This window comes from Pelodiscus sinensis, chromosome 29, assembly GCF_052426305.1.
Source record: "Pelodiscus sinensis isolate ZL-2025 chromosome 29, ASM5242630v1, whole genome shotgun sequence".
NCBI lineage: Eukaryota > Metazoa > Chordata > Testudines > Trionychidae > Pelodiscus > Pelodiscus sinensis.
The window spans coordinates 5782170-5799356 of NC_143080.1; the positions used below are offsets into that span (position 1 = coordinate 5782170).

General features: G+C 41.1%; 1 protein-coding gene and 1 long non-coding RNA gene across 3 annotated transcripts in view; one reads left to right on the plus strand and one right to left on the minus strand.

Moving 5' to 3' along the window:
• Positions 1 to 17187, plus strand: part of LOC112544311 (uncharacterized) — a 157775-nt gene that overhangs the window by 40889 nt on the left and 99699 nt on the right. The window lies entirely within an intron of this gene.
• On the minus strand, positions 304 to 10481 carry LOC102453370 (keratin, type I cytoskeletal 19). The gene is made up of 8 exons (XM_006114295.5): positions 9755 to 10481; positions 6354 to 6436; positions 5504 to 5660; positions 4624 to 4785; positions 3507 to 3632; positions 3097 to 3326; positions 2049 to 2284; positions 304 to 666 (listed from the first exon to the last, which is right to left on the minus strand). Exons 1-8 carry the CDS (start codon positions 10418 to 10420, stop codon positions 641 to 643), a joined length of 1686 nt encoding a protein of 561 aa, XP_006114357.3. The 5' UTR covers positions 10421 to 10481; the 3' UTR covers positions 304 to 640.

Here is a 17187-nt window from a genome sequence, read left to right on the forward strand (position 1 = left end):
GGATTTCCCAGGTTATTAGGTGGGGGCTCAGGCTAGTTCTGTGTTGGATGGATGGAGAGGAAACCCTAGATATTGAACCTAGCTCCACCTGGAAAATGGTTTGTTAGTATAACTCCATCAGCTACTGTAGGCTGTGCCCATGAAAGCTCATGATCCCATCTACATGTTTGGTTAGTCTATAAAGTGCTACCAGACCATTTGCTTGCTGTTTTAGACCCCTTCCTATGTGCTCTGGGTGAGGTTGGCCTCTGAACTGGATAGCAACAAAAAACATATTAAAGGAAAATACTTCGCAGACACAGGTTTCTGTTTGCATCAGAAAGAAATGAAGTTTTATTAGAGACACCTTGCACAAGTAGGCAGGCTACCGTCCTTGGTACAGACTGTCAGATATTGGTGACTGAACCACAGAACATTACAGAATGGAAAAAGCAGGTAGCAATATGCAGGAAAGTGGCCCATCTGAAAAGCTCCAATAGGCCCCCAGAAATAGATGGCACAAGCAGCGTTGATTAACTTTGAGAAGCATTTCTCCTTGCTCTTCGTGTAGGCATGCAAGAAATACGGTGAATTTATTCTAACTTTGTCTGCTTTTGCTTAAATGGATAGTGTTCGGCTGGAGGATCATCAGCATGTCTGGTTACTCAAAAGTTCTTCTTGTGTACACTGTAGAGAGACAGAGGCAACTATTACTTTATTTAGCGTGTGAGAGGGGGACCTCTTTGCATTACCATTTAATACACAGGAAACAGGCTGGGGACAGATGCTAGTATGCCTGTAAGTACAGTACTCCAAAGCTTTATAAAAAATATATATTTCATGGGGTTCTGCAAAAAGTAAATGAGATTAAGAAAACCAGCTGTGCTTGTAATTAAGGGTGTGTCTAGACTACAGGGTTTTGTCGACAAAACTATACCTGCGTCTACAGTTTTGTCGACGGCTGTAAGCCTCATTCTACGAGGAATAACGCCTTTTGTCAACAGAGTTCTGTCAATAGAAGGCATTATTGCATCTACATTGTCCTTTGCATTTACACTGTCATGCCGACAAAGTGGCTTGCTTTGTCGACAGAACTGGATGTAGTCTAGACGCTCTTTGTCGACAGAAGCTTTGTCGACAGTATCTGTCGACAAAACTTCTGTCGACAGAAGCCTGTAGTCTAGACATACCCTAAATGTTGTGTTTAGAGCAAAAGTCTGTTCTCGGAGGGACAATTACAGCTTCTATTGAAAATAACAGGAGCTGCGTACACATATCTGAAGGGAGAATTTGGTCTTTAGTGTTTATAGCATGGCAATAGAAATAACATTTTTTTAAAATAAATCAGTGAATCCATCAGTCATGGAAGCATCTTTCAAAAATGTTCTTTTATCTGCAATTATGATCTCCCCATGTGTGTTTTTCTGTTGTTTCTCACAGCCACATTCCATAAGCATCATCCTCTCTTTTGCACTCTGGCTGTGTCTAGTCTACATCCCTTTTCTCGAAAAAGGGCTGCAAATTAGACACTTTGAAATTGCAAATGAAGCTGTGATTTAAATTTCCCGCACTTCATTTGCATAATGGCAGCCGCAGGGGGGCGTTTCCCAAAAAGGGGCTTTCCGAAAGAAAAATGGCTGTTTAGCTAGGGATCTTTCGAAAATAAAACCCTTTTTCAAAAGATCCTGTAAACCTCATTTACACACACACTTGCACCCACATATATGTTAAAGGAGGCTCCTCCAAGTTCCAGTTTTCCTTTTCTCCTCTAACCCACGCTTTGTTTATATTACCTCCTTTATACTTCTCCTCTACTTGTCATTTGCATCTCTAGTAATTCTTACAATAGTGTTTTAATCTGTTTAATACTGAATTTGGTATACCACTCCAAGGACCTTCGGACACATACCCAATATATTAACAAAAGTTTTTCAAAACACATTGGCCTCATAGAGTGGGCTTGATATGTTCTCCTTTACCTCACTCTTTCAGCCAAATGAGCAATTAGTCTGCTAGTGGAATTAGAGAGTAAAGAAAAAGGAAACAATTATTCTGATAATAGTTCTTACCAAAGTTTTCACCAGCCTTAGATGGCCTTCTGTCCTCTCCTCTTGATCCTGTGCTACCTTCTCCTCTTACTACTGATCCTCCACCTGAGCCACCTCCTTCTAATCTGTGTGATTCTCCACCTACTCTGACACTTCCTCCTCTGTCACCTCCTCTTGGGACTGTAGAAACGCCACTACCTCTTCCTCCTTCACCTCTGAGGCCACCTCCACTTACGACACCTCCTTCTCCTGGAACACTATGAAAGGAAAAGAGAAAAAAATGAATGAAACAACAAATCAGTTCATCAAAGGAGACCCACACCCTGAAGATGCACTGAAGCCTGGCCAGCAGGTCTCCCTCCTGTCCATTACCCAACATTCTGCAGCCCTATGGCCAGTGCAGATCATTAAGAAAATGACACTCAAATGCATCTTCTCCACCAACTGTATCTACAAGTTGAATTTTCCCATGGCCCAGCTAAGAGATTTTTTCCCCCCAAATCTGTTCTTCTATCCCACCAGTCCTGAAAGCCTACTATGTCACTGGTATCTACATTTGAAATGCATATATCGAATTGATCTGTGCTTGTTTCATGGTATGGATTAAGCCCAGTCAGAATTATGGGTAGGCCAACTGCTTCAGGAATTTTTTTTAAAAAATCTGCATTTCCACCAGAGGTTCAAACTAAAATTATTTTCTATGTTCACTTCTACCACTAAGACTTCCTAGCTTTTTCTAGAATCAAAAATAGCAAAAGAATGGGGGGACCCTTTTTTCCTGGTATTTCCTGCCTAGCCCAAAATACTACAGCACTAGAACAATTTTTAAATCATGGTTTTACTCATAAGATTTCTATTGCAACTCTAATGTCCAAGAATTCCATGAGTTTTGGACTACCTTATAGTTTTTTAAACAGCTCTCCAAATATTGGAGGACCACTAAGTGGCATGAAATTAACTCCCTTTCCTTGCAGGTTTTGTGTCTGCCAAATCTGTCGAACCAGTTCTCCTCCCTGCATGATTCAATTTGTTCCTAATTGCTGTTCTGATATGTCAATAGTTTACATACCCAGGAAGGTCTTTACTTCCTGCGTCAAGCAGACTCCGATACTGAGCTATCTCCTGTTCCAGCTGCATCTTGATGCCCAGGAGCATCTTGTATTCTTGACTCTGATTTTCTATTTCACATCGAATATGTGCCAGTTCTTCCTCCACAGAGCTAATAACACTCTGCATCTGTTGCAGCTGTATGTTGTAGCGACATTCGGTGTCATCCAAAGAGGACTGCAAAGACTTCAGCTGAGAATTGAACAGAAAGAACAGGCTGTTAGGAACGTGGCAGGCTTAAAATATTTTGATGCAGTACCCCATCTCACCCTTTACATAATGGGGCAAGGCCCAAGGCTGGTCTCCTGTCATGCCTGTAATCCATGTGCCCCGTTTCATACGTGATATGCAGAAGCAAAAACTATTACATACCATGCTGAGCTGGGATTGCAGCTCAATTTCCACATTCTGGCATTCACGTCTCAGTTCTGTGATTTGTTTGCTGCTGGTCTCTATGTCTTGGCCACTCGTATTGACTTCTTGATTAACTTCTGCTATCTGAAAAGTGGAAATACAGAATTAAGCTGTTTTAGCTTTAATTATAGGGTGAATATGGTGAATTTGTCATCATGAAAGCATCTAAAAAGTTAAGTGAACTGGCTAGAGGCTGAGTGAGTTGGTTAGGTTCTGTGGTTAGGTTAGTTGGTCATGATGGTCCCTTCTCACTTTGAAGGCTATGACTCGGAATGTAAGACCAGAAGTAATTGGCTTAATTTGCAACAAGAGATTTAAGTTAGATGTTAGGAAAAACTTCAGACTCTTAGGGAAGTTAGGCTCTGGAACAGGCTTCCAAAGAAGTCGTAGAATACTCATAGTTTGTTTTTAAAAACAGGCTGGAGCAACACCTGTCAGGGCAAGGGGCAGGGTCTAACTTCTCAAAGTCCCTTTGAGCCCCACATTTCTATGATTCTATTAATTCTGACTCGCAGCTAAACCTTTTCAATCCAATTAAATCTTCTCATGCTAAATTGTCAGCATAATTTAGATGATTTATAGTAACTCACATGGGAACAATTGCTCTACGACTTTTATGCTTGGGTTTGCTAACAAAGTATGTCAAGTCTTTTTGGCCGTGTCCAGACTCAGGGTTTTTTTCGGGAAAAGTAGCCTTTTCCCGAAAAAACTTCCCCTGCGTCCAGACTCAAGCCGCGTTCTTTCGAAATTATTTCGAAAGAACGCGGCTTTTCTTTCGATGGCGGTAAACCTCAATTTACGAGGAAGAACGCCTTCTTTCGAAAGTTCCTCTTTCGAAAGAAGGCGTTCTTCAATGTAAAGAGGCCGTCTTCGAAAGAGAGCATCCAGACTCGCTGGGTGCTCTCTTTCGAAAAAGCGGATTTCTCTTTCGAAAGATCCGCCTGCAGTCTAGACGCGATCTTTCGAAAGAGGCTCTTTCGAAAGATGCTTTCGAAAGAGCCTCTTTCGAAAGAAGCCTGCAGTCTAGACATAGCCTTTGAGAGAGAGAGATTTAGTTACCAGTACTGCAGTTTACCTTGCATGCATACCACTGTTCCACCTCTTTGCGGTTTCTCTGTATGATAGCATCATACTCTCTTCTCAAGTCATCTAGTGTTTGCGTCAGATCGCAGCCTGGGGCAGCATTGACCTCCACATTGACATCACCAACGGTCTGCTGAATCAATCCTTTAATTTCCTGCAATGAAAACCAGACCCCCCCAAAAACAAACAAACATCTCATTCTGAGGCTTTGAGCTCTTATTCATAGCAAAGAAGGTTTGGAAGACAACTCTACCACTGCGGATACAGAAGGTCTGATTCTGACATTCACCCCTTATGTCTCTCTCACAAGACCCTCCTCTATCAGATCCCAAGAGAAGAGCAGGATTCACCCCTTTAACTTCCTAGTTGTAACACACAATGGCCAATGTTGTTGTACTCTGTGAAAGGGGACAGTTTTTTATACTTGGCCCTAACTCTGCCTCCTATGGGGTGTTTGATTTCCAGTGCATTGCGGACCTTGTATATTGGGAATTCATTAAGGTTATCAGATTATGAATCATACTTTTCCATGGAAAATAGTTTCCCAAGAAGCTTACATTTTTTACATACATGAAATCTATTGTTTTCTTCCACGGCGTCACCACATAAATTGAATTTGGGTAATACAGGCTGCTTATTTCCCTAATCTAGTTTGGTCGAACGTTCAAAGTAGTCTAGCTTGGTCAGACATTCAAACTAGCCATCCCTTTTCTAAACGAGAAGGGTACTAAGTCAGTGAGAGCGGTGGGCCATCAACAGTTCTGAAAATCAGGCCCAGGATGTCTCATGTAGGGCACCCAAAATCACAGAGCAAAAGTGGTGGCTCTTAAAATAACTAATGAAAAGCCAACATTTAAAGGGGGGGATTTTACCTCCTCATGGTTCTTTATGAGAGAAATTAGTTCCTCCTTCAGGGATTCATACTCCGCCTCTAGGTCAGACTTGCTTATGGTCAGCTGGTCCAACATGGGGCGTAAGCCATTAATATCAGCTTCCACATTCTGGCGGAGCGCCATTTCATGCTCTGCTCTAATCCACAGAAAAGAAAGTCGGTAATGCTTAGTGTCGTGTTCCTAGCACTGTCAAGTGTGTTTACGAATGGGTCCTCATCATCTAGATGCCTTTTTGGCCTTATTTTATCTCTTTGCTTATTCTTGATTCTCTTTGCATTTATACTGACTTTACGCGGTTTTAATCCCATTAGCTACAATGGAGCTACCCCGGATTTCCACTGGGGTAAGTGAGTTCAGGCTCATGCCCACAGCACTTCCTGATCATTTGCCTTGTTAGTTCAATGTCATGGACTGGTGTTTTAGTACAGTCAAGCGCTCACTGTGGGCACTGTACAGATATCACCTACCCATGTTTCCTATTTTAGGGGAGAATCATCAAACTGTATTCAGTTACTGTGTAAAACTGAGGGTCAAACCTTTAGTTGGTAAAAATCAGCAAAACTCCATTATTGTCAATAGTGCTACACTGGTTTACACCAGCTGAGGAGCTGAACCTAAATTTGTAATGCCTCAGAAACACAAAGTTTTGGGTGACATGAACTGAAGTCCTTGGAATGCCACTCTATTTCCTAGAGTACTTCTCTTTCCGATAACTGTTCTGTCACAGTGTTGGAAGTACAATACCGTAAACCCCTGTAGGAATTGCTTTGGATATGGAATCATGGTGGGAAGAGGTGGGAATGGGTCAGGCAAGAAGAGAGATACTCACTTGGTTCTAAAGTCATCAATAGTCATCTTAGTGTTATCAACATCCACAGCTACCTTGTTACATTCCACAGACGCAGCAACAATCTGAAAAAGAGGTGACAGGTGACATTTTGCCCTGCAGTCTCTTCTATCTGATGCATAGAAAAAAGGAGCAAACAAATGCAGTCTCGTACATAAACAGTTGGGGAGAAACCAAGATCTGAGAAACGTGTGTCAGTTACTACTTTTTTACCTACAGTGGTGCCCTTTCTATCAAATGGTATCAAAATCAGTATTGTCAGATGTATATATTAATGAGGTATTTACTACACTAATGTTTTACATGTCTTTTAAAATATGTAAAACCTTGTTTAACAAAATAATTAAACAAGCATCCCATATCCCACAAAATAACAGTGCAAAAACACTATTCCCACTGGATGTAACAACAGGATCATTCAAGTAAAGGATGCTTGAATGTTCATGCAGCTATGAGATCTAACTGGCTCCATCATCTCGGTTTCTGTGTAAAGATTAGAAACTAAGGCTCATCTTGTGGCCCTTCTTACACATCCACACAGAGCCAAAGTGTAGGTAGCAGGTTGTGTAGGTAGCAGGACAAGATGTGGGAGAGACATTTGCAGAGTCACCTCTATCAGTGATCACCCATACAAGTGAGTGAGATGCGGGCAGGCAGGGAAATGGGGAATGAGTGGATATCCAATGGTACATGACTACTTTCTAGACTAGAATTCTCTTCATTTAATTGAAAAGCTCCACAGCACTTTAATTCATCAAAGTGATATCAATGCATGTGAAGTTATTTTTTTTTTACCACCTAAAATGGCACTGGAGGAATAAAATAGCATTTACAGGTTTACATTTAGAAAACTGTAGCTTTTTGTGCTATAAACTGTGAAGATTATATATGAAAGATTAAGTATAAATTATACCAATATATTGCAATATGTAACTATACATCTGCAGAAGTGGGCTGTGCCCATGAAAGCTCATGATACCATCTTGTTCTGTTAGTATTTAAAGTGCTGCCAGACTATTTGTTGTTTTTTAAGCTTATGTATGTATGGAGAGAGAGAGAGAGATAGGACTGTTTTGTATGTTGTCAAATATGATTTAATGTTTGTGGCATGCGTTAATATTTACCTTTAAAATTTGTTATTCGGTACTGTTCCTTAGGTAAGTATCCCTTTTTTATATGTTTCTTCAGAATAATGCATTTTTTCCCCCAAATGCCTGGTTAGACTCAATTAGCAGAGGGGTAGCCGTGTTAGTCTGAATCTGCAAAAGCGGTGAGGAGTCCTCTGGCACCTTATAGACTAACCAAAGTGTTAATCTACTGTGAATGGCTAGCTAACTACAAAAGCAGCTTCTCCTCTCTTGCTATTCATACCTCCAGATCAGATACTAGAAGTGCGCCTCATCCTCCCTGATTGGATCCACCTCCTCATCTCTAGCCTGATTCTGGCCTGCATATTCATACCTGCCTCTGGAAATTTCCACTACATGCATCTGACGATGTGGGTCTTTGCCCACGAAAGCTTATACTCCAACACTTCGGTTAGTCTATAAGGTGTCACAGGACTCCTTGCCGCTTTTGCAGACTCAATTAGATCACTGAAATCCTTTTTATTTTAGGAAAAGGGCTTTTCGTACTTCAAAAGAAAGCTCGATACTTGTTACACACCAGACTAACTGCTTTGTCCTTAACTTATGATATTCAATAGTATTTTATTAAAACCTCCCAGTTCCAGTTTTACTTGGAAGGAATACTTTTCATTAACTCAAATTTGTACAATTTTCCCATAAGCCATGATTAAAACCTATTTGTCTTACTCTGTTAAGAGTTCATTATAAATGGATTACAAGAGTACTGAAGCCCTCACAAAGGAGGGCTTTTTTATATATAATTAATTGTCTTCACTTGTATCTGCAGAATCTATTGTGATGATGGCACAGGCAAGGAGTGATTCCTGAAGTTAAGGTTGCCTGATGCTTTCCAGTACAAGACACTGTTTTAGTTGTGTATAGCTTTATCAAACATTCGAAGAATTCCTCCATGCCTGTTGTCTGTTTCACGTTGCTTTGTTTTGTTTCTGATCTCCTGCCTGTGGCAAGTGCAGGAATTTAAATTGAATCGTTTTGGAGGAGCCCATTAAACACAAAATGAAAGGTTTGCATGAAACCACCTGCTAACCTGGGCAGTGAGGAAGCCGCACAGCAGCTGGCTTCTGGGTTCTCCCTTACCTCTAGGCTGTGTCTAGACTGGCAAGTTTTTCCGCAAAATCATCTGCTTTCGTGGAAAAACTTGCCAGCTGTCTACACTGGCCGCTTGAATTTCCGCAAAAGCACTGATGATCTCATGTAAAATCATCAGTGCTTTTCTGGAAAAACTATGCTGCTCCTGTTCGGGCAAAAGTCTTTTTCTGAAAGACTTTTGCGCAAAAGGGCCAGTGTAGACAGCATAGTACTGTCTACACTGCAAAAAAGCCCCGATCGTGAAAAAGGCGATCGGGGCTTTTTTTGCGGAAAACTGCATCTAGATTGGCCACGGACGCTTTTCCGCAAAAAGTTCTTTTCCGAAAATGCTTTTAACGGAAAACTTTTCCGTTAAAAGCATTTTCGGAAATTCATGCCAGTGTAAATGTAGCCCTACTGTTTCAGCCTGCCTGCTGCTTCTCCTTTCTTGCTCCTAGAGTCACAGTATGGGTGCCTGCTTTACAGACAGCTGGGGCAAATCAGGGGCTAGAGGCAACATGTAGGACTCCAACCGCAGGGAGGAAGCAGAACGCTGCAGGTGTAGGAATGAGGAGAGGAGTTCTCAGCTGTTAGCCAGACACTCTGCTGCTTCCTCCTTCTTCGGGCTGCAGGAACGTGTATGCACAGGAGATTTTGGGGTGTGGTGCCCCTATTTACTCTCTCCTTCTGCATGCCAGAGGTCCACCCCTTTTTAAATATGTTATGTTAGCAGAAGAAGTTCAGCTATTTAGCTAAACCAGGTTAGGTAAAATACAGTGATTTGCCTACTTAAAAAAAACAAACCCCCTCTTACTAACATTTTGCTAACATTTAGCACCTCCATGTTTCAGAACAGGGATGCAAAATTCGGCAGGAGGGAGTGCAGCGACATAAAGGACATGTCTTTGGCTGACTCCTTCAAATCAGCCCAACATTGGCAAAGTTATGAAGTTGTGAAAAAAAATGAGCTTGCACATGCTTAGTACACATGTGTTAGGCATCTCTAAAGATTGGATCTCCACAGGTTACCTTAATGCCGGCACTGCCTAATTGTTGGTTGCTTGTAAGTAATGAAATATTTTACCTACTGCCTGCCTAAGTATCTGTGCATAATCTCAGAGAGAAGCTTTATAATGACTAGAACTTGTCTGAAAAATAATAGCTTACCTCTTTGTCAATGTCATCAATCTCTTTAAGAAAGGGAGTGTAGTCCTTTAATGAAGCAGTTGGACCTTGATTCTGATACCATTCCTTGATGAGCTTCTCCAGATCAGCGTTGCTTGTTTCCAAACCGTGAACCTTTTCCAGGTAATTTGCCAAGCGATCATTAAGGTTCTGCATGGTGACCTTTTCATTGGTGTTGAGGAGGCCATCGTCGACACAGAAACCACCGCTTCCACCAAAACCACCGCTTCCACCAAAACCACCGCTTCCACCAAAACCACAGCTTCCACCAAAACCACTGCCCATGGCACCTCCACCAAAACCACCACCGCACACACCACCTGCACCCATGACACTTCCGCCAAAGCCACTGCCGCACACTCCACCTCCACCATAGCCACCGCCGCTAAAGCCACCACATGTTGATCCAAATCCCGCTCCATAACCACCACAGCTTACTAGTCTGCCACCATAACCGCCACCGCCTCCCCCTCCATAACTACACTTGGAACCTCCCCCATAGCTTTTACAAGAAAAGTTTCCAACACTGCTCTTCACAGTGGAGGTTCCCGTCCTAGAGCCGCCACTCCCTCCTCCACCAGAGACGCGTGTTCCACCCCCACCAACAGTTGAAGAAGAAGTAAGCGTAGTCTTAGTGCTATAACTCATAGTGAAAGTAGTTAAGTGTCCAGCCCAAAGCCCGAGTTTAGTTGCACAGCCTGATAAAGACTCAGACTGTAGATCTTTTATCCCCTCGAATTGCTATTTATACCTTAAACACTGGGTGTCACCACTAGGGTGTTTCCTCTTCCCAAGGCATTTGGCAACCATACTGTTTATGCCAAGAATAGTTTGCCAAAGGGTTTTTTGTTAATATCAAGACAATCAAGAACATTGCTGAGATTTTGCATTGTCTTTGTTTGAGACAATATAGCCAATGGAATTAATAGACTCCTTTGGATCTGTGTGTTAGTGCCTTGCTTTGCCTTACCCATTCCATTTGCGCCTCTTTCAACATGGCAAAATGGCTTCTGCATTATAACACCCTGCAAAAGGCAGCCACTGGGTAGTTTCTCTCTGATAGCAGAGCTGATCAATCAAGTTCTTTACCAAATTCTATTCCACTGTATGAAATAGAGAAAATGGATCCTAAATCCAGAGTTGTTACCCACACTCAGAACATGCAGTTGCATAGTACACCCAAAGATTTGGGGCACTGCTGGGGCTTAATGTGCACCCCCCCCCCCGCCTCTTTCTAGCCCTGTTCTGTGGCTCTATTTCCTCCAGAGAGGATCTACTTAACAGTGAAAAAGCCTGCTATTAGCAGAACCTGTATAAGAGTCATTCAAGTGGTAATAAAGCCATTGAACAGGCATTTACCAACCCCTGTCATTCATTTACTAGTTTATAAGACCTTAGGTTTTTTTTAAAAATTCATTGGTGTGTTGCTGAAGATTATAAAATCACACCTCTAAAAAACTGTTGCCCCTCCCCCCACCTGATTGTCATCAGGCATAGGGGTACTATTTAACAGTACTACAGAGGGCCCCATAACTCCTAGGAATGACCCTACCCAAATCCCTCATACTTAGATTGGGTATTTGTTTAGTCTTCCATTTTGTTTGCTCTAATTATTCTAATTAGCTGCTGTTATTGAATACTATCTTTCTTTTTTGTATTGTCATATTCTGTCTATTTCCATTTTCATTCTGCTTATATTTTTGTCTCAGTGGACAAAACGTTGCCACATATGTTTTGCTATTGAAGCTATTTAATTTGCCTGGAATGTGTGTTTTTCCTGCAACAGTCCCAGTACCAAAACAATTATTGTACACATCAGAAGTCTATTCCAAAATATCCATCAATATACATATTTTTAAATTATCAACTCTTCTTTATGAAGAAAACTATGCAACATTCCACAGAAAATGACAGATAAAGAATAATTACCATTCATTTGCAGGAAAGAGCACTTCAACATTTACCTCTTAAATTATTCGTGTCTGGGAGAGGAATATTAACTATGAAATCATAATTAAATCAATGATACAATAATTTTTCTATAAAATCAATCGTAGTGTTGTCAAAAACTATATTAAATTGATGAGCTTTCATAAACCATAGTGCTGAAAGGTCTAAGTGTGGTAGAAAGTATCAATCCTGTACAGCGTTAAATATTCTCATAGTAAAGAGATCTTAGAGTCTGAACAAGTATCCAGGGGAAGTATTAGAAGGCTTACAGCTTGACTCAATTAAAATTATACTGGACAAAACACTGGAGAAAATACTTTATGGAAGAACTAGAAGATTTGCTCAGTGTTGCTTGGATCCTTAACTCAAATAAATTTTGTTTTTCTCCATATAAATCGTCGTTCTAGGGTGGGGCTGAGGTTGAGGGGTTCCGTATGTGGGCTACCCCAGGGACAGAGGACAACCCCAGCCCTTTCTCACCGCAGGTTGGGGCCACTCAGAGACCACAGCCGGGGGTGAGTTGTATGTCCCTAGCTGTAAGCTAGTCAGACACACAAACAGACAAATTATCTGAAATATATAGTAGATAGCTGTGTCTTTTCCCACTTTTACCCCTGTTGGCCCAATGGGATTATAGCTGTCCTGGTCGCCATCTCTGGCCCCTTGCTGCCTCCTTGTGGTCATTCCACAATACAACTCCCTCCTACCAGACACCACCCTTTCCATTTTATGAGAAACAATCTAATTCCAGGCATATCCCATTGTCCTGGCAAAACTAAACCCTCACCTTACTTTAAGTCATGATAAGAGGAAGCTGTGTACCAATTTTGGTGGTCTTCATTCTTACTGTTTAGGAGGAGTTCTTGAGCAAAGGACTTACAGATGGACAGACGGATGCACATTTCTAAAATATACAGTAAAGATGTTGCTCTGATCCTAACGGGTATGGATAACATGGGCTGTGTCTAGACTGGCAAGTTTTTCCGCAAAATCATCTGCTTTTGCGGGAAAACTTGCCAGCTGTCTACACTGACCGCTTGAATTTCTGCAAAAGCACTGACGATCTCATGTAAGATTGTAAGTGCTTTTGCGGAAATACTATGCTGCTCCCGTTCGGGCAAAAGTCTTTTTCCGAAAAACGTTTGTGCAAAAGGGCCAGTGTAGACAGCAGAGATTTGTTTTCCACAAAAAAGCCCCGATTGCGAAAATGGCGATCGAGGCTTTTTTGTGGAAAAGTGCATCTAGATTGGCCATGGACGCTTTTCCGCAAAAAGTGCTTTTGCGGAAAAGCGTCCTGCCAATCTAGACATGCTTTTCTGAAAATGCTTTTAACGGAAAACGTTTCCGTTAAAAGCATTTCCGGAAAATCATGCCAGTGTAGACGTAGCCATGGCCTATCAAGTCTTTTCCACCTAAATTTCTAAATTCTGTGCTGAAGTAGGGAATCAAAAGGTGATGGTGGTAAGTTTGTTGTAGCAGTCTGTGGGGAGGCAGGAGAATACCCCAACAATCCTAGTCTGTCCATGGTGTGTTTGGACACTAGCAATGTTTCTGAGAAAGTTTAAAAGAGCATTTTAAGTAATATCACGGAAATGGCCAACCAACATTGATTATTACAGATTATTATTATTTGCTTCCTGAATCAGGCACCTCCAAAAACTATTTTTCTGATTATATGAATTGCTGTTAATTGATTACTTAACTTTTTCCTTTGCCAGCTCCAGAGCTTCAACCACACTCCAGTCCAGAAATCTGTTCTTCTGAGATTTGGAGCCATAATTGTATCCCTAAGTGGTTTCGTAAATTCAGGTCAACAACCAAACTATAGATTGTTTCTTTGAAATCAGCCTCTATATCTTGTGTGAATAAACCTCAACAGATCACAAATTAGTGTGGTTTGGCAGCTGTGATTTGAGGAAACGGGATCATTTTGGAAGCATCAGCCTTGTTGGATTTTACCAAATTATTTTTAACACTATCCTGCCCTGGTGATATTTTGTGATTGCTGGTTTAGTAAGTTGTGATGCTGTTGTGAGATTTCGCAGCTGGTAAGGACACAGTATTTTCACCTCATGTGCCATCTGCAGTGAGCACCATGGGACACACCTGGAACTGTCCTTGTATCTCTGAGGGCCTATTCAGCAAGCTCTGCATGGATTTGCAGAAATTACCCTGGCTGTGCAACCTGTTGGCTTTTCTGCAGTCATGTCTAACAACCTGCCATCTGTCCACAATGTGCAAGGTTCAGTTTCAAGATATCTTTTTGCATCTTCCTTTCTGGCTGTTTTTCCTTTCAAAAAAATCATTATTCAGCATTTTCTTTCCCAGCGAGGGATGCCATTTGGGGATATATGCTGTGCAGTAACACTGTGCTTTTGCGTTTGCTTCATTTCTGTTTATGCAATCTTGTTGCAGAAGCTCACTGGTTTTGATTTTATCTGGCCATTTGTCATGCATAAGAGCTTAAAGGTGATGAAATATTTTATTCTCTTTGATGGGCTGGTAACTTGTTCTTGTTTCATGGATAGAGATACGGTGGCAACCTATAGCAGCAGAAACACTGATTTTGTTTTTTGTGTGATACCTTACTAGTGCCTTACTGAAAGGTATCAGAGGGGTAGCCATGTTAATCTGTATCCATAAAAACAATAGTTCTTGTCTGTGGCATCTTAAAGACTAGGGGCGTGTCTACACTACATGGAAGATCGACGCTGCTGTGGTCAGTCTTCCTGCTAAATCAAATTCAGAGAGCAACCCCGTTGCCACTGTTACTCCTCTCTTCATGAGGAATAAGGGAAGCCAATCAGAGCATTTACTCCTGTCAGCCTCCTGCTGTGTGGACGGCACAGAAACACAATTTAAGATTCGCCAACTCCAGCTACACAATTTGCATAGTTGGAGTTGTGTATCTTACTTTGACCTTCCACTGCAGTGTAGACCAGGCCTAATGGATCTATTTGTGCAAAACCCCACTTTCTCACATGCATCTGGCGAAGTGCGGTTTTGCCCATGAAAGCTTATGCCCAAGTAGATCTGTCTTTAAGATGCACCCAGGACTTTCTTGTTTTGATTGAAAAACACAATTTGCCAAATGCAATATGTCTTTTCTAAGTCTTTTTTTTTTTTTTTTTTTTGTATTCAAGTAGCATATTTTTGTCACTGAGGGCTATCTTTGACAAAATTCCACAAGGTAACTAAAATCAATTATCACACTGAGTTTCCCACCGCTGATTCTAGAGCTGTGTCTTACATATGCTATCTCCGGTGAAGCATAGAATCACAGAACACTAGAACTGGAAAGGACCTCGAGAGGTCATCAGGTTTGGTCCCCTGCCCTCACGGCAGGACCAAGCACTATTCTAGATCATCCCTGAGAGATGCCTATCCAACCTGCTCTTAAATATCTCCAGAGATGGAGATTCCATAATCTCCCTGGGCAATTTATTCCAGTGTTTAACCACCCTGACAGGTAGGAAGTTTTTCCTAACATCCAACCTAAACCTCCTTTGCTGCACTTTAAGCCCATTGCTTCTTGTCCTATCCTCAGAGACCAAGAAGAACAATTTTTCTCCCTCGTCCTTGTGACATCTGTTAGATACTTGAAAACTGCTATCATGTCCCCTCTCAGCCTCCTCCTTTCCAAACTAAACAAGCCTGATTCTTTCAGTCTTCCCTCATAGGTCATGTTTTCTAGACCTTTCATCGTTTTTCTTGCTCTTCTCTGGACCTTCTCCAATTTCTCCACATCTTTCCTGAAATGTAGTGCCCAGAACTGGACACAGTACTCCAACTGAGGCCTAATCAGCGCAGAATAGAGAGGAAGAATGACTTCTCGTGTCTTGCACACAACACTTCTGTTAATGCAGCCCAGAATCATGTTTGCTTTTTTTTGCAACAGTGTCACGCTGTATTGATTGAAACATAAGACATTCATTTTATTTTATTTTAGTTTATTTTATTTTATCAAAACTATTTTATATACATTGGCTTGGTAATGAATGGGAGATCCTCTGGAACATAGGTGATTCATGGGGGGTGGCATGTGGGAACTTGTTCTCCACTAGATGTATCATGAACATACTCCCCTATATTTTCATTGCTGACGCTAGGGATCCTCACTCTGCCCCCTCTTCACTACAGGCAGGGGCTGCCACAGCTCTGGGGGGTGTGTGACAAGCGCAAAAATATTTGCATAAAGTTCTCTGATACGACCTGCTTGCTTATTTTTACAGAGGATTTCAGCCTGCTTAGATTTAAAAACCTGTGTCCTTACATATGCTATCTCTAGTGAAGCATAGAATCACAGAACTCTGGCTTAGATGATATTTTTCAGATTGAAAATTTCCCTGGGTAAGATCTGGCTATAAATGCCCGACACATTTTTGGGAGCTATAATAAATTATAAAGATTTTTTTAATATTTTAAATTATTTTTCCACAATATAAAAAGGATACATAATGCTAAAAAATCAAGAATTTCACAATAAAGTGTTTAACATAATTACAGGGAACTAAAATATAAGATTTCCAGAAATGAGATTTCCCAAAGTGCTTTCTCTTAAAAATCCCTTGTAACATTCTGTACAGCGTTGAGCACTTTCCTTAGTGTCAGAGAATATTTTAGTTTCTCTCTAATGCTTAGAAATTCGCATCAGTTATATTGAAAGATGGAACAAGAGTATGCATTTTTGCTTCATCAGGAACTTTTAAATGGGCTTTCCTTTCAATATTGCTATTATTTCGTTATCATTGCTTGAATCTTAATGCTTTCTTTTCATGAATCCAGTGGTGTTTATTTTGGTGTGCCATATCTCCTAGTTCTCATTTTTCAGCAAAGTGATTTTCTTCATATCATCGAAGATGTCATTTTCTTCCATATATAATGTGGTAATGATGTTCTCAGGAACTGTTGTTTCTATATTATGTCTCACTGGACTTTAACTTTAAAACATCTAGAGGATGTGTATGAAGTTTTAGAGTAGATAGAGCTGGACATCAGTTTATTTCATAAATATAGCTTCATAATTCTGACACTATCTATCTGTTTGTCTAGATATTCACAGTATTCTCTCACCATTGTATCAACATGTTAAACAATAAAATACAGAAGTGCCAACATGGTCATGCCAATTCTATTCCAGAACATGATCTGAGGAAGTGGGTCTGGCCTATGAAAGCTCATCACCTATTAAACCATCTTGTTAGTCTTTAAAATGCTACATAGTTTTTCCTTTTGTTTTAGCAAGATCAGACTAACATGGCTACCTCTCTATCGCTATTCAATTAGTGTAGTGTTGATGTGACCCCAGACTCCAGCACCACTACAAACAGCTGGCTTCAGCTGCAGCAGCCGCCTGCCACATGGTGATTGCCAGAGCTGAAGCCATCTGTTCACATCAGTTCTGAGGGCCGGAACTTTTGGCAGACCAATAAAATTTTATTTGCATATTTGCCTATTCATTACTT